General features: G+C 53.6%; 2 protein-coding genes and 1 pseudogene across 2 annotated transcripts in view; all 3 read left to right on the forward strand.

Moving 5' to 3' along the window:
- The window catches only part of GNG7 (G protein subunit gamma 7), a 40,490-nt gene extending 28,506 nt beyond the window's left edge, over positions 1 to 11,984 (forward strand). The window contains exons 2-3 of the mRNA XM_032176904.2: positions 3,176 to 3,293; positions 9,077 to 11,984. Of these exons, the coding sequence (XP_032032795.1) occupies positions 3,213 to 3,293; positions 9,077 to 9,202 (207 nt within the window). The 5' untranslated portion in view covers positions 3,176 to 3,212 and the 3' untranslated portion in view covers positions 9,203 to 11,984. The remainder of the gene's footprint in view (positions 1 to 3,175; positions 3,294 to 9,076) is intronic.
- On the forward strand, positions 10,632 to 13,091 carry LOC116484290 (uncharacterized). The gene is given in 5 exon segments (XM_058428132.1): positions 10,632 to 10,678; positions 10,923 to 11,083; positions 11,866 to 11,897; positions 11,970 to 12,345; positions 12,348 to 13,091. Coding segments are annotated over 5 exon segments (735 nt in total). The 3' UTR covers positions 12,467 to 13,091.
- An 8,213-nt stretch (positions 13,092 to 21,304) lies between these two features.
- Positions 21,305 to 21,399, forward strand: LOC116484350 (U6 spliceosomal RNA; annotated as a pseudogene).
- The last annotated feature ends 1,978 nt before the right edge of the window (positions 21,400 to 23,377 follow it).

Raw genomic sequence — 23,377 nt, forward strand, 5'->3', positions numbered from 1 at the left:
GCCCAGGGCAGCAGGGACCCAGGGTCTGGGTAGACACTCCTGAGTGTGGATGCTAAATAGGACCCCCTGGCCTTCCAAGGAAAACAGGAGGTGGGGCCAGCCCGTTTGTTCTCTGTGCGCGCGTATTTTTAGCACTGAGTAATTTAGGTATTTTTAAGCCCAACCAAGGGCGGTTTTCCCTGAGTTGGATGTTTTGTGGCTGCTTTGAAGCTCTCTGGAATCAGAGCCCTCTGAGCGGCCACACGTGGGCTCTGCCTCCAGAGCAGACAGATTGGGCCTTCTTTGCCCCCAAAGAGTGGGGGTGTGGACGTCTGCTGGAAACCAAGGAGGCTGGGTGGTGTCAAAGGGATTTTTTTTTTTAATTGATCCTTTTATTGAGATCGCCGTGGAGTCACATCCAGTGCTAACAAAGAATGTAGAGGAATTCTGTGTGTCATTCCCCGGCCGTCCCTGGTGGTAACATTTGGTAAAGCTATGGGCAAGATCGCAGCCAGACAGTCACACACCCACCAGCCTCACTCAGGTTCCGCAGTATTCAGTACTGTGCCTGCTGGTGAGTGAGTGTGTGAGGCTCTCTGTGAGTTTATCACTCATGTAGCCTTGTGGATTCATCACCATAGTTGAGGCACTAACAGGGATCATTCATGTTGCCCTTTTATTTACTCATTTATTCAGAGATGGGGTCTCACTAAGTTGCCCAGTCTGGCCTCAACCTCCCAGGCTCAAGTGATCCTCCCACGTCAGCCTCCCAAGTAGCTGGGGGCAAAGGAGTGTGCAACCCATGCCCAGCTAATTTTTAAATTTTTTGTAGAGAGGGGGTCTTGCCATGTTGCGTAGGCTGGCCTCAAACTCCTGGAGTCAAGTGATCCTCCCATCTCAGCCTCCCAAAGTGCTGGGATTACAGGCAAGAGCCACCGGGCCTGGCTGTGTTGCCCTTTTATACAGAGACCTATTTCCCTCCCAGTCCCTGCCCCCCCGATCCCTGGCAGCCGATAATCTGTTTTCCATTTCTAAAATTTCGTCCTTGGGCTGGGCATGGTGGCTCATGCCTGTAATCCCAGCACTTTGGGAAGCCGAGACAGGCAGATCACTTGAGGCCAGGAGTTTGAGACCAGCCTGGCCAACATGGTAAAACCACGTCTCTACCAAAAATACAAAGATTAGCCAGGCATGGCGGCGCATGCACCTGTAATCCCAGCTGCTCAGGAGGCCAAAGTGGGAGTATGGCTGGAGCTGGAGAAGCGGAGGTTGCAGTGAGCTGAGATCGCACCACTGCACTCCAGCCTGGGCAACAGAGCGAGACTCTTGTCTAAAAAAAGTCCTCTTAAACACATTACACAAACAGAAGCATATGCTACACATCCCAGGCCCTGGAGATTCCCCTGCAGTGTGGTATGCGTGGACGGTCCTTCCCTTCTTATCACTAAGTAGGCATTTTTTGAAAACTCTGGAATCTGCCTCTGCTTCTCTGCGGCTGCCTGGCTCTGCAAAACAGACAGCGATGCCATGAGTTATGACAGAGACAGGGTGTGGCTTAATTAGCTGCCCACAGACGCCCAGCTGGGACTGCGGCTACCCAGGACTCTTGAACCTGGCCCCTGCCCGACACCCCCATCAGCACCAATCCCCTCGCTGGGTCCTACTAAGCAGGTTTCTCTAGGCTGGACACTGCCGACACGTGGGGCTGGATGGTTCCCTGGAGCGGGGCCGTCCTGGGCACTGCAGGGTGCTGAGCAGCATCCCTGGCCTTCACCCACTCCCTGCCAGGAGTACCCCCAAGTCATGACAGCCACGAATGTCCCAGACATCACCCAGTGCTCCATGGAGGGCAGAGTCACCCCGAGATGAGATCTTTGGGGATTCCACGGACCCCCAAGAGACTCTGCGTCCTGTGATCGTCTGCCCTGTTGAGGTCCTGGGTTGTTCCAGGAGAATTCAAGAAGCAACAGCCTGGGCTCCTGACTGGTTCAAGATGAAGGACACGGAGGAGAGTCCAGGCACAGTGGCTCAGGTCTGTCATCCCAGCACTTTGGGAGGCTGAGGCGGGTGGATCACCTGAGGTCAGGAGTTCAAGACCAGCCTGGGCAACATGGTGAAACCCTGTCTCTACTAAAAATACAAAAATTAGCCGGGTGTGATACCGCACCTGTAGTCCCAGCTACTCGGGAGGCTGAGGCAGGAGAATCGCTTGAACCTGGGAAGCGGAGGTTGCCGTGAGCCGAGATCGCGCCACTGCACTCCAGCCTGGGCGACAAAGCAAGACTCCGTCTCAAAAAAAAAAAAAAAAAAGGACACGGAGGGAGTCAGTCATGGGGGTTCTGCTGTGATCCCTGCTCTGACCCAGGGTCTCCCCTGAGTACTACGGACATCAGAGTCGGATCCTTCCCTGGTGTGGGGCTGTCCTGGGCACTGCAGGGAGCTGAGCAACGTCCCTGGCCTCCACCCAACCCACTCCATGCAAGGAGCTCCCCCCACAGCCACAGATGTCCCCAGACATCACCCAGTGTCCCCTGGAGGGCAAGAACCCCTGTCACGGACTGAGGCAGGCCCCCAGGGAGCCTGTGTGGGTCCTCCCTTCTCCAGAGGGCCTAGCCTGTTGCCTTTGCCCTTTTTTTTTTTTTTTTTTTTGAGACGGAGTCTTGCTCTGTCGCCCAGGCTGGAGTGCAGTGGCGCGATCTCGGCTTACTGCAAGCTCCACCTCCCGGGTTCACGTCATTCTCCTGCCTCAGCCTCCAGAGTAGCTGGGAGTTATAGGCGCCCGCCACCACGCCCGGCTAATTTTTTTTGTATTTTTTTTTTTTTTTTTTTTTAGTAGAGATGGGGTTTCACCGTGTTAGCCAGGATGGTCTTGATCTCCTGACCTCGTGATCCGCCCGCCTTAGCCTCCCAAAGTGCTGGGATTACAGGCGTGAGCCACTGCGCCCGGCCCTGCCTTTGCCTTTTCATTCCCTCATTCTGCAAACTCTCACAGAGGATTGTGACGGCTGACCGCGTGCCAGGCTCTATGCTGAGAGTTAAACGAGTGCCAGCTCTGTGTACATGAGGCCCCTGGTCCCCACTCAGAGGCGAAGTGGCCGTGCCTAGAGTCGGGAAGGTTGAGCCAAGGCCGCTGCCCCTGCTGCCACCCAGAGGCCTGACCTGAACTTTGACCCACACCCCTCTGCTTCCCCCACAGCTCTCTGGACAACGAGGCCCAGAGCTAATGGCAGACAATGTCAGCCACTAACAACATAGCCCAGGCCCGGAAGCTGGTGGAACAGCTACGCATCGAAGCTGGGATTGAGCGTATCAAGGTGAGCCCAGCGGGCGCCAGGAAGAGGAGGGGAGGGACCCACGGATGTCCTGCAAATGATGGATAGGAGGCTCGGCCGGAGGGCAGACGCTTGCACCCCAACTGTGCCTCTTGCTGTGTGACCTTGGGACCCTCCCTTAACCTCTCTGAGCCTCCGTTTCCCCGGCAGAAAGAGGCAGCTGATCTAACACCTATCTCCTGCCTTCCTGCAGCAATGTAATGTGCTTTGTGAACACACTGGGGCCCCGTGGAGACGGTCATCGTGACAGAGCACTTTGTTGTCCTCATCTGCATTGCTCTGTGCTGCTCCTTGGCTGTGATGGATGCAAATTAAACTGAGAGACACAGTCCCAGGCGGGAGGAGATCGCATGTCCTGTCTACTTTTTTCACTTCTGTGTTGTTTGAAGGATGTTTGTTTGTTTGAGACAGAGTCTTGCTCTGTCGCCCAGGCTGGAGTGCAGTGGCGCGATCTCGGCTCACTGCAACCTCCGCTTCCCGGGTTCAAGCGATTCTCCTGCCTCAGCCTCCCAAGTAGCTGGCATTACAGGCGTGCACCACCACACCCGGCTAATTTTTTGTATTTTTAGTAGAGACGGTGTTTCACCATGTTGGCCAGGCTGGTCTTGAACTCCTGACCTCAGGTGATCCGGTGATCCGCCCGCCTTGGCCTCCCAAAGTGCTGGGATTCCAGGCATGAGCCACCATGCCCGGCCCGTTTGAAGTTTTTCACAAGGATCACACTTGAGGCCGCGCCTGGTCGACAGAGATTTATTTTAAGGCAAGTTCTGAAATCTGCAGGGCAGGCCAGCAGGCCGGAGACCCAGGGAAGAGTTGGTGCTGCAGCTGGAACCCCCAGGCCACCTGGAGGCAGAGTTCCCTCCTCCTGGGAGGACCCCAGGCTTTTTCTCTTAAGCCCTTCAACTGATTAGATGAGGCCCACCTGCATTACAGACGGTCACCTGCTGTGCTTGAAGTCTACGGATTTAAATATGAATCACATCAGAAAAAAAAAAAAAAAAAAAAAACTTTTGCATGCCAGGCACAGTGGCTCACACCTGTAATCCCAGCACTTTGGAAGGCCGAGGCAGGAGGATCACTTGAGGTCAGGCATTCAAGTCCAGCCTGGGCAGCAACATAGTAAGACCCCATCTCCACAAAATAAAAAACAGGCTGAGCGCAGTGGCTCACACTTATAATCCCAGCACTTTGGGAAGCTGAGGTGAGCAGATCACCTGAGGTCAGGGGTTTGAGACCAGCCTGGCCAACATGGTGAAACTCCATCTCTCCTAAAAATACAAAAAAAAATTACCCGGGTATGGGGTGCATGCCTGTAATCCCAGCCATTTGGGAGGCTGAGGCAGGAGAATCGCTTGAACCTGGGAGGCGGAGGTTGCAGTGAGCCGAGATCGCGCCATTGCACTCCAGCCTGGGCAACAGAGCGAGACTCTATCTCAAAAACAAAAAAAAAAAAAGAAAAGAAAAAACAACCTTCACACCAACATCTAGAAAAACATTTAACCGGCCAGGCACGGTGACTCATGCCTGTAATTGCAGCACTTTGGGAGGCTGAGGTGGGCGGATCACAAGGTCAGGAGTTCGAGACCAGCCTGGCCAATATGATGAAACCCCGTCTCTACTAAAATTACAAAAAAATTAGCCAGGCGTGGTGGCAGGCACCTATAGTCCCAGCTACTTGGGAGGCTGAGTCAGGAGAATATCTTGAACCTGGGAGGCAGAGGTTGCAGTGAGCTGAGATTGCACCACTGCCCTCCAGCCTGGGCGACAGGGTGAGCGTCTCAAAAAAAAAAAAAAAAATTTAACCAAACCCTGGGGCACCATGGCCCACCCTAGTGCACCCATAAAATCAGCCATCACTCAGAACTCAGCTCTCCAGCACCTGTCACCAGCTTGTCATTATCGGCCACGGGAATTTATTAGGAAGGGGTGCCCAGCCCTTGCTTTGCTCCCAGCCGGGGGTGGACAGACTCGTCCCTGCTGGCCAGGTGGCACAGGAGTCAGAAACGGTTCTGATCGGCCGGTGAGCCTCCCTCCAGTGCAGCTCTGAGCCCTCCCAGACCCCACCACGCTGCCGCCGGCCGGGATCCAGCCAGGAGGGGAGGGGTCTGCCTCCCACGAGGTGTCTGAATGTTCCAGAAATCTGACTGCGGAGGACAGACCTGAGCATTCAAAGCATTCCTTGGGGCTGAAGAAAGAGAAAGCCCTGGTTGAAGTGGTTTTCCTTTTACCAGTGGGTGCCAGCCCCCAGCCCGGGCGGAGGGTGGTGACTCATCCTGCCCCGTTTGATGTTGAGGAGGGGCCCCCACCGCCCCTTTGAATGTCGGGCCTCGGGGGAGCCAGGATTTGACCCGTCCCCGAGCCCAGTCCCGCCTGAGGTTTTATATCCCCAGCTCCAACGCGGCGACCAGAACCACAGAACCTCAATGGCAAAGATCTTGGGGCTCACCAGCCCAACACAGTGGGCATGGGGGGTGGTGCCAAGGCGGCCACGTGCTGGAGCCACAGTGCCAGCTATTTTAGGGTCTGGAGGCTATTTCTGTCGTCCAGGAGGGCCGCTTCCCAAACAGAAGTCTAGAAAGCAGGCCAGGTCCGAGTCATCACAGGCCGCGGCCGGCGGGCTCACTCTGTGGGCATGAGTGTCCCCCGGCTGCCCAGCTGGGCAAGACCCCAAAGCTGTCCCACAGGCTCCTGGCCGTTTGAGGGGCCCAGGTCCCAGATATCCTTGGGGTCCAAAGGAGGACGGAGGATCTGGGATGCAGAGGTACTGGCCGGGCGAGGCGGCTCATGCCTGTAACCCCAGCGCTTTCGGAGGTCTAGGCGGGAGGATCGCCTGAGCCTAGGAGTTTGAGACCAGCCTGGGCAACATAGTGAGACCCTCGTCTGTACAAGAAAATTATTCTAAAAATTATGGCCAGGCCGGGCACGGTGGCTCATGCCTGTAATCCCAGCACTTTGGGAGGCTGAGGTGGGTGGATCACCTGAGGTCAGGAGTTTGAGACCAGCCTGGCCAACATGGTGAAACCCCGTCTCTACTAAAAATACAAAAATTACCCTGGCGTGGTGGCGTGCGCCTGTAGTCCCAGCCACTTTGGGAGGCTGAGGTGGGAGAATTGCTTGGACCCAGGGGGCGGAGGTTGCAGTGAGCCGAGATCATGCCACTGCACTCCAGCCTGGCTGACAGAGTGAGACTCTGTCTCAAAAAAATAAATAAATAGCCGGGCGTGGTGGCTCACGCCTGTAATCCTAGCACTTTGGGAGGCCGAGGCAGGCGGATCACGAGGTCAGGAGATCGAGACCATCCTGGCTAACATGGTGAAACCCCGTCTCTACTAAAAATACAAAAAAATTAGCCGGGCGTGGTGGCGGGTGCCTGTAGTCCCAGCTACTCGGGAGGCTGAGGCAGGAGAATGGCGTGAACCCGGGAGGCGGAGCTTGCAGTGAGCCGAGATCGCGCCACTGTACTCCAGCCTGGGCGACAGAGCGAGACTCCGTCTAAATAAATAAATACATAAATACATAAATATTATGGCCAGGTGTAGTGGCTCAGTCCTGTAGTCCCAGCCACTCGGGTAGTCCCAGCTGAGGCGGGAGAATCACTTGAGCCCAGAAGGTGGAGGCTGCATTGAGCTATGATAGCACCACTGCATTCCAGCCTGGGGGACAGAGCGAGACCCTGTCTCAAAAACAGATAACAAAGGCACCTCTGTGAAGCGACACTGCAATCCCTCTTGGATCATCCCCTCGCCTCTGCCACATCTAATCCTCCCCGTGATCGCCCTCTCGCCTTCCAGGAGAGAAAGCCAGGAGAGAAAGGTCGCCGAGTCCCACAGAGACACGGTTACCGGTTACGGCATGAGATCCGGGGCCAGACGGACGTGTCCCTGTTAAGCCTGACCCAGGACACCCGACACCCCAGCCCCAGCCCTGCTGGGGTGAGCTAAGTGGGGAGTGGCAGCGGCACCCCCAAAGGCATGGCCAGGAGAGACGGGCGTGTGGCGTGTGGCCTGGGGCGGGCTGGCAGCAGCCCAGGGCTGGGGGTCCCTCCTGTGACCGGAAGCATCAGCCCCTCAGAGGGTCGGAGTCATCAGGGGGTTCAGGGTGCAAGACAAAGATGGAGACGGACTTATCTCATCCTCACCGGGCCCAGCCTCCTGGCCGGGTGTCACTGTGAAACCTCCCTCGAGCTCATCAAATGTGCAGGCAGCGTTTTCCTATCAGGACCTTCCTTCCTTGGGGTGAGAATGAGGTCTTGGGCTCCGAAAGCGGGGTGCATCTGTCCCTGACCCTTTGTGTTCAAAATCTGGCAACGCTTGCTGAAGGAAACTCAGCCTTTTCTTTTTAAAAAAAATCTTTTTTAGGCCGGGTGCCGTGGCTCACGCCTGTAATCCCAGCACTTCGAGAGGCTGAGGCAGGTGGATCACTTGAAGTCAGGAGTTTGAGACCATCCTGGCCAACATAGTGAAACCTGTTTCTACTAAAAATACAAAAATTAGCTGGACGTGGTGGCGGGCACCTGTAGTCCCAGCTACTTGGGAGGCTGAGGCAGGAGAATTGCTTGAACCTGGGGAGCAAGAGATTGCAGTGAGCTGAGATCACACCACTGCACTTTTCTTAATTTTGAGAAAGGACACACATAAATTAATTAATTTATTTATTTATTTATTTATTTATTTATCTTAATTGAGACAGGGTCTCGCTCCGTCTCCCAGGCTGGAGTGCAATGGCGTAATCTTGACTCACTGCAGCCTCAACCTCCCAGGCTGAAGCAATCCTCCAGCCTCAGCCCCCCAGTTAGCGGGGAGTACAGACGCCCACATCACTATGCCTGGCTCATGTTTGTATTTTTTGTAGAGATAGGGCCTCACTGTCTTGCCTAGGCTGGTCTCAAACTCCTGGGCTCAAGTGATTCTCCCGCCTCAGCCTCCCAACGTGTTGGGATTACAGGTGTGAGCCACTGCACCTGGCCAAGACACATCTCAAGTTTACCACTAGTGATATTTAATATAGTCACAATGCTGTGCGCCCCATCACGTTTATTCCAGGACATTCCATCACCCCAAAAGGAAGCCCTGTGCCCCATCAGCCATCACTCCCCAGCCCCTCCCCAGCCCCGGCACCCACAGACCCCCTTCCTGTCTCTGTGGATAGGCCTGTCCTGGACATTTCATAGAAACGGGATCACACGGCCGGGCGCGGTGGCTCACACCTATAATCCCAGCACTTTGGGAGGCTGAGGCAGGCGGTTCGTGAGGTCAGGAGTTCGAGACCAGCCTGATCAACATGGTGAAACCCTGTCTCTACTAAAAATACAAAAATTAGCTGGGTGTGGTGGCGCATGCCTGTAATCCCAGGTACTTGGGAGGCTGAGGCAGGAGAATCACTTGAACCCGCGACGTGGAGGTTGCAGTGAGCCGAGATCATGCCACTGCACTAGAGCCTGGGCAACAAATAGAGACTCCATCTCAAAAAAAAAAAAAAAAGAAAGAAATGGGATCACACACCGTGTGGCCTTCTGTGTCTGGCATCTCTCACTGAGCGTGAGGCCCTTAGATGCATCCACACTGTGGCCTGTGTCAGAGCCTCGCTCCTTTTCATGGCTGAGTAATATTCCAGTGTGTGGATGGGCTGCACTGTTTGCCCACGCCCCCGTCCATGGGCTCCTGAGCTGTTTCTGCCTGTGGCTGTTGGGAATGGTGCTGCTGTGAACCCGGGTGTGCCAGCCTCTTCTTATATCTCCCCTCTCTCCTCCTTGTGCCCAAACACAGGTCTCCAAAGCGGCGTCTGACCTCATGAGCTACTGTGAGCAACACGCCCGGAACGACCCCCTGCTGGTCGGAGTCCCTGCCTCTGAGAACCCCTTTAAGGACAAGAAACCTTGTATTATTTTATAACTGTGTTCTCATATGTTCTCTCTCTCTCTCTCTCTCTCTCTGTCTCAGGCAGGACATCATTCATTAATTAGCTCAAACAAAACATCTCAAGTCCCCAAAACCTTTAATTCGAAAAGAAATTCCCCCTCCCCCCCTAAAAAAAGACGTTCCCACCGCCTGGATGGGGTAGAATGGACCTTGTAGGTGTAGATGGATCTTCAGGTCTGACCCCATGGCCCTCTCAGTTTGGGCCAAAAGGGATGGAGGCTTTACGGCCACTTCCCGTTCGGAATAACTGAAATCCCCCAGCGATGGGGTAACAATTTTTTAAAACTCTCAATTGCCGTTTGGACTGTGGACCGGCGCCGAGGGGGAAAGGGAGGTGACTTCGCCCGGTGGCAATAGTTCCGGGAGAATTGGTCATTGGTAAAGACTTCATATTCCTAGGGTCACTGGAAGGCTTTGTGTTGTTTTTAAGTAGAGGTAAAATTGAGGTATGGGGGTGGGGAGGTGACATCATGAAGTTTTTTGGAAATATCTCTCCATTTAAAAAATTGTTACTCCATACGGCTAAACTCGGATTGTGATGGTTGAACCCGTCGCTAAACTGCACCATCATGCAATAAATGCACGATGGAGTGTGGGGGTTGGGAGGGGGCTTTGTCTATGAAAAGTTGCGAAGTGTGACTCCCCTGCGTGATGTTCGCCATGGGTCCTTTCTGCAGGGTCCCCTCTGTGCCAGGAACGGGTTTTCAGGACTTGCCCCAGGGGAGCCGACACTGGCCTGGCCCATCATGTTTTTGGATTTTTTTCTTTTTCTTTTTTTGAGACAGAGTTTCGCTCTTGTTGCCCAGACTGGAGTGCAGTGGCGTGATCTCGACTCACCGCAACCTCCGCCTCCCCGGTTCAAGCGATTCTCCTGCCTCAGCCTCCCGAGTAGCTGAGACTACAGGCGTGCGCCACCACGCCCGGCTAATTTTTGTATTTTTAGTAGAGACGGGGTTTCACCGTATTGGCCAGGTCGCTTTCAAACTCCTGACCTCGTGATCCACCCACCTCGGCCTCCCAAAGTGCTGGGATTACAGGCGTGAGCCACCGCGCCCAGCGTGTTTTAAGCACGAGGCATCCGTGTGGCTGGGAGAGGCTTTGACCGTCCTTGGCTCTTCCAGGTTGTCCTACCCTCTGACGTCCACCAGAGACATTTTTCAAACAGAAATGCAGGCTGGGGAGCCGCGGCAGGGCGGGTGGGGCTACCCTGTGCTGCTGTGTGTACAAAATTGTTCCATGACCTTGGAGTGACTTTGAAGGACTCTGGGAGGTGAGACGTCGTCCCGGAGGTCGAAACGTCCGCTCAAAACGTTACCCTGTTGCCCGAACCCGATCTTTTTGCTTTTCCGCCCCGTGCAACCCAGGACGGCTGTCTGAGGCCCAGAGATGCCTTGGACGCAGGATGGGCCACTCCTCCCAGCGGCAAGTGGAAATCGAAGATGTCATGGGGTCGAGGGGAGGCTTCTGAAAGATGACTGTGTCCTCCTCTGCGGCACGGACGGGAGCAGGTGCAGCCACATCCTCCAGGGCCTGCCGGCATCACCTGCGGCCACACCTGAGATGGGTCCTGATGAGCCGGGACCCCACGCAGCCCTGATCACAGGAGGCCTGGCCGCCCCGACCCCCTCCACGGGGCTGGCCTAGAAGCAAGTAGTAGAAAAAAGCTAGCCTAGTCCTGTCCCTCCGGCCCCAGTGGAGACGGGCATCTAAGAACCCGTGCCGAGAGGGTTCCTGGACGGCTGCCCGGGTCCTCCGTGCAGGCCCGTGAGGCAGGCATCCCTGCTCAGTTCACTTCCTGGGGTGACCGCCAGGGTTCCCACCTCACCAAGGCTAGAGGGCTCCGTGCGTGTGCAGGTGTGGGGGGAGTGACCTCCACTCCTCAACCTCAGGCAGCTCCCACAGGCCACAGCCGGGCTCCTCACCCCAGGCACCCAGCTCTCTACGGCAGGTCCGGGAGGGCTGGGGCTTCGGGGAGCCCTCCCCACCAAACCCGCTGTTGGCCCAGGAGAGCCCCTGGGGCTCCTGGAGACTGCAGCCTCCTGTGGTTGGGCTGGGAGCCGGCGGGGTTTGGGGTGTGGGCATCCCCACCACCCATAGCAGGAATGGCAGGAAGGGACAAAAGCCTGTTCCAGGGACGCTGGGAGGACCCCAGGCACGGAGACCCTGCCTGCCTCCACCCTTTCCAACGAGCCATGTTGGTAACTGGGAACAAACACACCCCACCCCGTTTTTCCTTAAAAGAGGCCTTAATCCCCGAGCCCCCGCTGCCAGGGCAGAGGGAGGAGGGGGCACAGCTGTGCCAAGCCCGGCCCCACTGGTGTGTCCTCACGATGTGACCCCAGAAATGCCAGCGGGGAACAGAGGCCGCTGCAGAGACACAGCCCCAGGCAGCCAGGCCTCCTAGGCTGGTGGAGATGGTGGGGTTAAACCCCGGCTTCCAGGGACACTTAGCTCCAAAGGCCCTAAAGCCACGTCCTCCCGCCCCACAGACGGGATCCTGCACAGAAGTCAGAGAGCCTGGGGTCTGCGCGTTCTAGGTAAACTGAGGCTCGGGGAGGGGAAGGACAGGCTGGCCTCTCCTTCACCGTCCACAGGGCCTTGGGTTCCCTGAGCTGTCCAGACCCCACCATCTCCAGGACCCCAGGGAGGTGGCCATTACCAGAAGCCTGTGAGTTTCTTTCTAGCTTGGGGGATAAAAAAAATTCTCCACTTTTTTTTCTTTTAGAGTAGATCTCAGTGACCACACTGCAGAAAACACCTTTGCAGATGCAGCACCCGAGAGCACACACCAACCGCCTCGTGTGCTTTTCTGCCGGGATTCCCTGGGGTGAATGAATGTTTTCTGGGCGTTTCCAGGAGCGTGGTGTGTGCACCTCCAGATGGGGAGCTGGCGGGCGGGGGTAGCAGCAGCAGCTCTAGCCTTGGGGAGAGGAGCCTCTCTCAGCCACCCCAGGGGACAAGAGAGTTAAGGACACTCACCCCCACCCACGCACACACAGAAGGCAGCGTCAAGTGGGAGAGAGAAGGCCCTTTCTCCTTCTGTAGCCTGGGTCTCCGATGGGCCTTCTCCGGTGCTGAGCAAGACACCAGTTGCCGGGTGAAGGGCCACAGCGGGCCAGCCCCGACCCTGTCGTGACCCACCTGGGCACCTTCCCAGACCAGCTCCGCGCCCCCTGCCCTCCTGTCTCCAGGAAGGAGGCAGAACATGCACCCCTCTCCCACCCTCCCCTGGAGTAACCCCAGGCCAAGCACAGATAGCTCAGCTGTGACCTCTGGCCTCTGGGGACATATACGGGGCGGCTGGGCCAGGGCGGAAGGTGCTCCTCTTTCCCTCCTTCTGCGTGCTAACTTTGACGGGCGGGCCACCGTGTCCGAGGCGCAATGCTAGGCCTCCAGGCCACGCATCCATCTCCAAGTTAACAGCCCCTGTCCTGCCCGAGCTCTGGGGCAGGTAGGAGACGGCCATCACGCAGCTGCCCGTGCGTGAGTGACCCGGGAGGGGGCTTCCGGGCGCAGGTGGAGCCACCACGCCTTTCCTCAAGGGGTCACTTATTAAAAAGTCCACGGCCTGAGGCCCGGCCCTCTGCACAGAAGCCATATGCCGGCCAGCCGCGCCTCCTCCTCTGTCCACGGAACCGTTGCCGATCTAATCTTTCTAAAGACCTGTGTCCTGTTTCCAGCCGCCGCCTGTGGTTCTAGCAGGTTCTATGCCATCTGCATTGGGTTGTCTGGTTGTTTTTATTTCTGACTTTTTTAAAATTCCAGGTGTGCCGCACCCACCTTCTCGCAGTGTTTTAATATTGTGTGGAGTTGTTGATACAACATGAATTCATACACAATAAAAAGCGTCACTCTCCCTTTTCTCCTGGCTCTGGGCTGTTCCTTCTCTCCCTGGCCCGGGGCTTGCTGGGGAGGGAGCTCCTAGCATACAAGCAGATGCCCCAGGCTTGGCTCCAGGCATGGGGACCCGCGGCCGCACACCATCCCGTCACCCTCCCTTCACCGGCCCAGGGAAGAGGTAACAGGAGGGGACCCCGAGAGGCAGCACCACAAACCAGGAATGTTCAGCTTTCGGATTTGTACTTAGAACATCTAGAAGGGGCCGGGCGCAGTGGCTCAGGCCTGGAATCCCAGCACTTTGGAAGCCCGAGGCAGGCAGATCACCTGAGGTCAGCAGTTCGAGACCAGCCTGGTCAACACGGTGAAACCACATCTCTACTAAAACTACAAAAATCAGCTGGGTGTGATGGCACGTGATTATAATCCCAGCTCCTCAAGAGGATGAGGCAGGAGAATTGCTTGAACCCAAGAGGCAAAGGCTGCAGTGAACCAAGATCATGCCACTGCACTCCAGCCTGGGCAACAGATCAAGACTCCGTCTCAAAAAAAAAAAAAAAAAAAAAAAAAAGGCCGGGCGCAGTGGCTCACACCTGTAATCCCAGCACTTTGGAAGGCTGAGGAGGGCGGATCATGAGGTTAGGTGTTCAAGACCAGCCTGGCCAACATGGTGAAAACTTGTCTCTACTAAAAAAAAAAAAAAAAAAAAAAAAATTAGCTGGGTGTGGTTGTGGGCTCCTGTAGTCCCAGCTACTCGGGAGGCTGAGGCAGGAGAATCACTTGAACCCAGGAGGCGGAGGTTGCAGTGAGCCAAGATTGTGCCACTGCACCCCAGCCTGGGCAACAGAGTGAGACTCTGTCTCAAAAAAGAAAAAGAAAAGAAAATCTAGGAGGAAGGCCAGGCTCAATAGCTCACGCCTGTAATCCCAGCACTTTGGGAGGCTGAGGTGGACAGATCATCTGAGGTCAGGAGTTCGAGACCAGCCTGGGCAACACAGTGAAACCCCGTCTCTACTAAAAATACAAAAATTAGCTGAGGGTGGTGGCGGGTGCCTGTAATCCCAGCTGCTTGGGAGGCTGAGGCAGGAGAGTTGCTTGAATCCAGGAGGCAGAGGTTGCAGTGAGCCGAGATCGCGCCACTGCACTCCAGCCTGGGCAACAAGAGTGAGACTCTGTCTCAAAACAAAACGAAACAAAAAGATTAAGAAAAGCTTTTGAGCTCTATGCTGGCAGCAACACAGGAGGATACAAGCTGTCACATGCTGCCAAAGGACCTCTAAGCGGGTACAATCTTCCTAGAAAGTGCTTTGGCGGCTGGGCACTGTGGCTCATGCCTGTAATCCCAGCACTTTGGAAGACTGAGGTGGGCAGATCACCTGAGGTCAGAAGTTGGAGACCAGCCTGGCCAACATGGTGAAACCCCGTTTCCACTAAAAATAGAAAAATTAGCTGGGTATGGTGGCATGCACCTGTAGTCCCACCTACTCAGGAGGCTGAGGCAGGAGAATCGTTTGAACCTGGGAGGTGGAGTTTGTAGTGAGCTGAGATCATGCCACTGCACTCCAGCTTGGGCAACAGAGCGAGACTCTTGTCAAAAAAAACAAACAAACAGAAAACACACACACACAAAGCACATGGAAGATGCTTAAATAACAGCCATTGAAAAACCTACATGCGGCCAGGCGCGGTGGCTCACGCCTGTAATCCCAGCACTTTGGGAGGCCGAGGCGGGCGGATCACGAGGTCAGCAGATCGAGACCATCCTAGCTAACACGGTGAAATGCCGTCTCTATTAAAAATACAAAAATTAGCTGGGCGTGGTGGCGCATGCCTATAATCCCAGCTACTCGGGAGGCTGAGGCAGGAGAATCACCTGAACCTGGGAGGCGGAGCTTGCAGTGAGCCTAGATCGTGCCACTGCACTCCAGCCTGGGCGACAGAGCGAGACTCCGTCTCAAAAAAAAGTAAAGCAAAACCTACGTGCAAAATGGCACACATTACTATCAACTGTGGGGTTTTTTTAATGCACAGAAAAAAAGACGTGGAAAATAAGCCAAAAAGGTTTACCACTTCTTTCCCTGGTCCCCAAAACAAAATATAATCATTACAGAAGTTATATAAAATAATACAGTATTTAAAAGTCATCCTTAGACCGAGCACAGTGGCTCACGCCTGTAATCCCAGCACTTTGGGAGGCTGAGGCAGGTGGATCACCTGAGGTCAGGAGTTCGAGACCAGCCTGGCCAACATGGAAAAACTCCATCTCTACTGAAAATACAAAAATTAGCCGGGTGTGGTGGCGATGCCTGTAGTCCCAGCTACTCCGGAGCCTGAGGCAGGAGAATCACTTGAACCCAGGAGGCGGAGCTTGCAGTGAGCCGAGATCGCACCACTGCACTCCAGCCTGGGCAACAGAGCGAGACTCCGCCTCAAAAAAAAAAAAAAAAAAAACTTTTTTTTAAGTCATCCTTAATTTACCTTTTTTTATTTGCAAGTTAAAAAAAATGAATATATCCAGCCGTGCACCGTGGCTCACGCCTGTAATCCCAGCACATTGGAAGTCCAAGGCAGGTGGAACACTTGAGGTCAGGAGTTCAAGACCAGCCTGGCCAACATGGAGAAACTTTGTCTCTACTAAAAAAAAAAAAAAAATTAGCTGGACGTGGTGGTGTATACCTGTAATCCCAGCTAGTCGGGAGGCTGAGGCAGGAGAATCGCTTGAACCCAGGAGGCTGCAGTGAGCTGAGGTCGCACCACTGCACTCCAGCTTGGGCAACAGAGCGATACTCTGTCTCAAAAAAAAAAAAAAGAGGCCGGGCGCAGTGGCTCATGCCTGTAATCCCAGCAGTTTGGGAGGCTGAGGCAGGTGGATCATGAGGTCAGGAGATCGAGACCATCCTGGCTAACACGGTGAAACCCCGTCTGTACTAAAAATACAAAAAATTAGCCGGGCGTGGTGGCAGGCGCCTGTAGTTCCAGCTACTCGGGAGGCTGAGGCAGGAGAATGGCATGAACCTGGCAGGCGGAGCTTGCAGTGAGCGGAGATCGCGCCATTGCACTCTAGCCTGGGCAACAAAGCGAGACTCAGTCAAAAAAGAAAAAGAGAAAGAAAGAAAAGAGAAAGAAAGAGGGGGAGGGAGGGGAGAGAGAGAAAGCAAGAAAAGAGGGAGAGAGGGAGGAAGAGAGGGAGGGAGGGAGAGAGGGAGGAAGAGAGGGAGGGAGAGAGAGAGGGAGAGAAGGGGAGCGGAGGGGAGGGGAGGGGAGGGGAGGGGAGGGAAGATCCCTCCACACCCTTCCTCAGACTCATTCTCAGCACCTGTAGCCACCATTTGTTCACAGCTGAGGCAAATCCTTCAAACTTCTAGGCGTGCACAAACGTTGGCATCAGAAGAAAGTAGTGACAGTAAGTAGCATTAATGGTTCATTTCCTCAGATTGTGTCATCTGATCCTCCCGGAAACGCTGTGAGGTAAGGGCTATGGTTGCACGCGTTGATTGTGCAGATGAATAAACATGGACTCAGAAGGTAAGCAACTCCCTTGAGTCCACAGCTAGAAAGTGGTACGGCCAGAACTGGGCAGAATTTTCAGCCAGACGGTAGGGCTCCTGCACACGTGCCCAAGACCGTCTTCTGTAGTGGAGATTGGCACTATTTCATACCAACACTTGCCATTTGTTTTTCTTTTTTTTTTTTTTTGAGACGGAGTCTCACTCTGTCGCCCAGGCTGGAGCTGGAGTGCAGTGGCGCGATCTCGGCTCACTGCAAGCTCCGCCTCCCGGGTTCACGCCATTCTCCTGCCTCAGCCTCCCCAGTAGCTGGGACTACAGGCGCCCGCCACTGCGCCCAGCTAATTTTTTGTATTTTTAGTAGAGACGGGGTTTCACCATGGTCTCAATCTCCTGACCTTGTGATCCGCCCGCCTCGGCCTCCCAAAGTGCTGGGATTACAGCCCTGAGCCACCGCGCCCGGCCCACCATTTGTTTTTCAAAACTGGACTCACTCAACACAGACTGCTCTGATGTTAGCTTAGCTTTTTTTTTTTTTTTCACTTAAGTTCCTATGACCAACAGCTTGCTAAGTCGTTGCATTTTTATGAAGGAAAACCAAAAAGATAAAAAAAAAATAATTTTTAAAAAATCAGTGCATTTTAACAACTCCAGAGTAATTTGATTTACATGCTTAGCTGGACACGGTGGCTCAGGCCTGAAATCCCAGCACTTTGAGAGGCCGAGGCTGGAGGATCACCTGAGGTCAGGAGTTCAAGGCCAGCCTGGTCAACATGGTGAAACCCCATCTCTACTAAAAATACCAAAATAAAAAAAAAAAATTAGCCAGGCATGGTGGCAGGCACCTGTAATCCCAGCTACTCAGGAGGCTGAGGCAGGCAATGAACCTGGGGGGCAGAGGTTGCAGTGAGCCAAGATTGTGCCACTGCACTCCAGCCTGGGCAACAGAGCGAGACTCCATCTCAAAAAAAAAAATTATATACTATTGATGGACATTTAGATTATTTCTGAGTTTTGCTACTTTTACACACTATCTTTCAATAAAGTGCTTTATGAACATGTTTATTTATTTATTTATTTATTTTTTTGAGACGGAGTTTTGCTCTTGCCACCCAGGCTGGAGTGCAATGGCTTGTTCCCAGCTCACTGCAACCTCCGCCTCCCAGATTCAAGCGATTCTCCTGCCTCAGCCTCCCGAGTAGCTGGGATTACAGGCATGCACCACCACGCCTGGCTAATTTTGTATTGTTAGTAAAGACCGGATTTCACTAAGTTGGTCAGGCTGGTCTCGAACTCCCGACCTCAGGTGATCTGCCTGCCTCAGCCTCCCAAAGTGCTGGGATTACAGGCATGAGCCACCGTACCCAGCCTACATATTAATTTCTGTGCACACATTTGTATGTGTGTGTGCACCCAGCCTACATATTAATTTCTGTGCACACACTTGTATGTGTGTGTGCATTCCAGCATATGTGTGTGTGCCTGTCCCTAGAATTAGGAGACATTTGTATTTCCTCATATGTAAAATGCCTAGTCATACTTTTCTTTTCTTTTCTTTTTTTTCTTTTTGAGACAGGGCCTGCTGGCTCTGTCGCCCAGGCTGGAGTCCAGTAGTGCTATCATAGCTCACTGCAGCTTTGATCTCTCAATTCAAGCAATCCTCCCACCTCAGCCTCCCAAGTAGCTGGGACTACATGGAAGCACCACTACACTCAGCTAATTTTTAAAAATTTTTTAAAGATGAGTTCTCGCTGTGTTACCCAGGCTGGTCTCCAACTCCTGGGCTCAAGTGATCCTCCTATCTTGGCTTCCTTAAGTGCTGGGATTACAGGTGTGTGCCACTGCACCCGGCCTGTTTATTTCCTAATTAAATCACTTGCCTATGTCTTTGGGATTAAAGACACTTTTTACGCAGGCTTGTTAATTCTGATCTGTTACAAGTGTTGCAAATTTTTTCTCCTAGACTATCATTTAGATTTTTATCTCTGGCACACAAAACTCATCAACATGTTCCTTTCTTGATTCTCCAGGTTTTGTGACATGCTTAGTTAGAAAACTGTTCCACAAACTAAGATTTAAAATGATACATCCTGGCTGGGTGGGGTGGCTCACGCCTGTAACCCAGCACTTTGGGAAGCCGAGGCAGGCAGATCATCTGAGGTCAGGAATTGGAGACCAGCCTGGCTAACATGGCAAAACCCAGTCTCTACTAAAAACACAAAAATTAGCTGCACGTGGTGACGCGTGCCTGTAGTCCCAGCTGCTTGGGAGGCTGAGAGGCAGGAGAATTGCTTGAACCTGGGAGGCAGAGGTTTCAGTTAGTTGAGATCGAGTCACTGCACTTCAGCCTGAGTGACAGAGTGAAACTCTGTCTCAAAAAAAAAAAAAAATGTTGGGCCGGGCGCGGTGGCTCACGCCTGTAATCCCAGCACTTTGGGAGGCCGAGGAGGGCGGATCATGAGGTCAGGAGATCAAGACCATCCTGGCTAACACGGTGAAACCCTGTCTCTACTGAAAATACAAAAAAATTAGCTGGGCGTGGTGGTGGGCGCCAATAGTCCCAGCTACTCAGGAGGCTGAGGCAGGAGAATTGCTCGAACCTGGGAGGTAGAAGTTGCAGTGAGCTGAGATCACGCCACTGCACTCCAGCCTGGGCGACAGAGCGAGACTCCGTCTCAAAAAAAAAAAAAAAAAAAAAATGTTGTACATACACAGAATGGAATATTATGCAGCCATAAAAAGGAACGGGATCATGTCCTTTGCAGGGACATGGATGGAGCTGGAAGCCGTTATCCTCAGCAAACTAACACAGGAACAGAAAATCAAACACCACATGTTCTCACTTATAAGTGGGAGCTGAACACTGAGAACACATGGACACAGGGAGGGGAACAACACACACTGGGGCCATCCGGCAGTGAGATGAGGGGGAGGGGAGGGGAGGGAGGGCTCCAGGATAAAGAGCTGACGCACGTGGGGCTTTTTGTTTGTTTGTTTGTTTGAGACGGAGTCTCGCTCTGTCACCCAGGCTGGCGTGCAATGGTGCAATCTCAGCTCACTGCAACCTCTGCCTCCCAGGTTCAAGGGATTCTCCTGCCTCAGCCTCCTGAGTAGCTGGGATTACAGGCGTCCATCACTACACCCAGCTAATTTTTGTATTTTTAGTAGAGACGGGGTTTCACCATGTAGGTGAGGCTGGTCTCGAACTCCTGACCTCAAGCAAACCACCCGCCTCGGCCTCCCAAAGTGCTGGGATTACAGGCATGAGCCACCGCGCCCAGCAACACATGGGGCTTAATACCTAGGTGACGGGTTGATTGGTGCGGCAAACCACCATGGCACATGTTTACCTATGTAACAAACCTGCAGGCTTGTTCATTCTGATCTGTTATAGGTGTAGCAGATATTTTCTCCTAGACTTCCTCCACCTTCACAGCCAGGAGCACAGCCTCTTCCAGTCTCTCTTATGAGGGACCCTGTGAGGACACTGGGACCTGCAGACCATCCAGGCTGCTCTCCCATCTCAGAGTCCTTCACTCAATCGCACCTGCAGAGTGTCTGTTGCCGTGGAAGGTGACATACCCCTGTGTTCCGGGAATTAGAATAAGGACATCTTTGCCGGCCGCTATTCAGCCAACCACTGCTTGGGCTGCCCAGAGGCAGAGCCTGAGACAGAGGGTTGATGTGCTCTTGTTTTCTGGGGGAGTCCAGTCTGATCCTCCGTACGAGAGGGAGGGACCAGGACAGTGAAGCAGGGAGCGAGAGCAGGCCCAGAAGAGGGTGTGTCGCTGCCTCAGCCTCGGCTTAATATAGGCGCCCCTGTCCCCGCAAGCTCACGGAGGCGGCATCTCAGGGCCCATAGATGGGAGGAGGTTGACTCACTGGCGACTCACTGGTCACAGGCTCACCTCTGCTCTGCCTGGAGGTTGACTCACTGGCTCCTCACTGGCCACAGGCTCACCTCTGCCCTGACTGGTTGTGGCTGCCTGTGTGCAGGGGGGAGCTCAGGTGCAGAGTTCACACCTGAGTGACATCCGTCAACACCCGACAGAGCTAGCCCGTGAGTGGGTGAGGCCGAGAGGCTCTGCAGGGGAGCATAAGAGGGTCTCATACCAGGACCGGCCACATAATTTGCAGGGCTCAGTAGAAAATGAAAACACACGGCCCTTTTTCAAAAATGTTGAAGAATTTCAAGACAATGACAGCAGCATTAAACCAAGTGTGGGGCCCTTCCGACCACACAGCCCTTCTGATCATGGGGCCCTGGGAGACTCACAAGTCGAACACCCATGAAGTCGGCCCTGTCTCATACATCCACCAAAATATTTTTCAGATATTCCAGAAGGGGTTTGCTTAAGCTATTAGGACAGAAAAAAAGTCACAACAGATTGAAGTCATTAAACATTTAAAGCCTGTACTGGCCGGGTACAGTGGCTCACGCCTGTAATCCCAGCACTTTGGGAGGCCAAGGTGGGCGGATCACCTGAGGTCAGGAGTTCGAGACCAGCCTGACCAACATGGCGAAACCCCGTCTCTACTAGAAGTATAAAATTAGCTGGACGTGGTGGCGCATGCCTGTGATCCCAGCTACTCAGGAGGCTAAGGCAGGAGAATCGCTTGAACCTGGGAGGCAGAGATTGCAGTGAGATGAGATTGCATCATTGCAACAAGAGCAAAACTCCATCTCAAAATTTAAAAAAAAAGCAAAAAAACAAAACCTTACCCCTATAACATGCTCACTTCAGTAGCACATATTCAAAAAGTTGGAAGGATGCAAAGATTAGTATTGCCCCTGTGTAAGGATGACATGAAGCATTTCATATTTTTAAAAAAGAAATAATAATAATTAAAAATTGCCGGGCACGGTGGCTCACGCCTGTAATCCCAGCACTTTGGGAGGCCGAGGTGGGCAGATCACGAGGTCAGGAGATCGAGACCAACCTGGCTGACATGGTGAAACCCTGTCTCTACTAAAAAAAAATACAAAAAATTAGCCGGGCGTGATGGCGGGCGCCTGTAGTCCCAGCTACTCGGGAGGCTGAGGCAGGAGAATGGCGTGAACCCGGGAGGCGGAGCTTACAGTGAGCCGAGATCGCGCCACTGCACTCCAGCCTGGGAGACAGAGCGAGACTCCATCTCAAAAAGAAAAGAAAAAATAATAATAATAATTTAAAAATTTTTAAAGTTACCCTTATATGAGGTCCCTAGAGTCGTCAGATTCACAGAGACAGAAAGTAGAAGGGTGAGCTGCCAGGGGCTAGGGAGAGGGATGGGGAGTGAGTGTTTCTTGGGGACCGAGTTTTCGTTTGGGAAGAGGAGAAAGTTCTGGAGAAGATGGTGGTGATGGCGGCACTACCGTGTGAATGTGCTTCATGCTGCTGACCTGTGCACTTAAAAATGGATAATTAATTAATAATTTATTTTAATGGGTTATTAGGGGGCAGGCGGTGTTTAGTTACATGAATAAGCTCTTCAGTGGTGATTTCCGAGATTCTGGTGCACCCATCACCCGAGCCTGAGCAGTGTACCCTGTACTCAATGTGTAGTATTTTTTTTTCTTTTTTTTGGAGACAGAGTCTCATTCTGTCGCCAGGCTGGGGTGCAATGGCGCGATCTCAGCTCACCGCAACCTCCGCCTCCTAGGTTCAAGCGATTCTCCTGCCTCAGCAACCCGAGTAGCTGGGATTACACGGTGGCTCATGCCTGTAATCCCAGCACTTTGGGAGGCCGAGGTGGGTGGATCACCTGAGGTCAGCAGTTTGAGACCAGCCTGGCCAACATGGTGAAACCCCATCTCTACTAAAAATACAAAAAATTAGCCGGGCGTGGTGGCGGGCGCCTGTAGTCCCAGCTACTTGGGAGGCTGAGGCAGGAGAATCGCTTGAACCAGGGAGGCAGAGGTTGCAGTAAGCCGAGATTGAGCCACTGTACTCTAGCCTGGGCGACAGAGCAAGACTCTGTCTCCGAAAAAAAAAAAAAAAAAATCAAAGATCTTGCCTGGATTATCGAGGTAGGCCCAATGTCATCACGGGGTCCTTGTAAGAGGGTGGCAGGAAGGTTGATCAGAGAAGGAGACATAACAACAGAACCAAGAGGCTAGAGTGATGTGAAGCCACAAGCCGAGTTGTACGAATAACCCCTGGAAGCTGGAATATACCAGGAAACAAGTGAAAGAAGCTACAGCCTTCTTTACAGCCTCCACGCTACGATCCCAACTAGAAAAGATTCCGCAAAAGGCAAAGCTATACATGAGTGAAAACATCGGCCGGGCGCGGTGGCTCACGCTTGTAATCCCAGCACTTTGGGAGGCCGAGGCGGGCGGATCACGAGGTCAGGAGATCGGGACCACGGTGAAACCCCGTCTCTACTAAAAATACAAAAAATTAGCCGGGCGTGGTGGCGGGCGCCTGTAGTCCCAGCTACTCGGAGAGGCTGAGGCAGGAGAATGGCGTGAACCCGGGAGGCGGAGCTTGCAGTGAGCCGAGATTGCGCCACTGCACTCCAGCCTGGGTGACAGAGCGAGACTCCGTCTCAAAAAAAAAAAAAAAAAAGAAAACATCAGTGGTGGCTCACGCCTGTCATCCCAGCACTTTGGGAGGCTGAGGCGGGCGGGTGGATCACCTGAGGTCGGGAGTTGGAGACCAGCTTGACCAACATGGAGAAATCCCGTCTCTACCAAAAATACAAAATTAGCTGGACGTGGTGGTGCATGCCTGTAATCCCAGCTACTCGGGAGGCTGAGGCAGGAGAATCGCTCGAACCCGGGAGGTGGAGGTTGCAGTGAGCCCAGATGGCACCACTGCAC

Source organism: Hylobates moloch, unplaced genomic scaffold (assembly GCF_009828535.3).
Source record: "Hylobates moloch isolate HMO894 unplaced genomic scaffold, HMol_V3 SCAFFOLD_15, whole genome shotgun sequence".
Lineage (NCBI taxonomy): Eukaryota > Metazoa > Chordata > Mammalia > Primates > Hylobatidae > Hylobates > Hylobates moloch.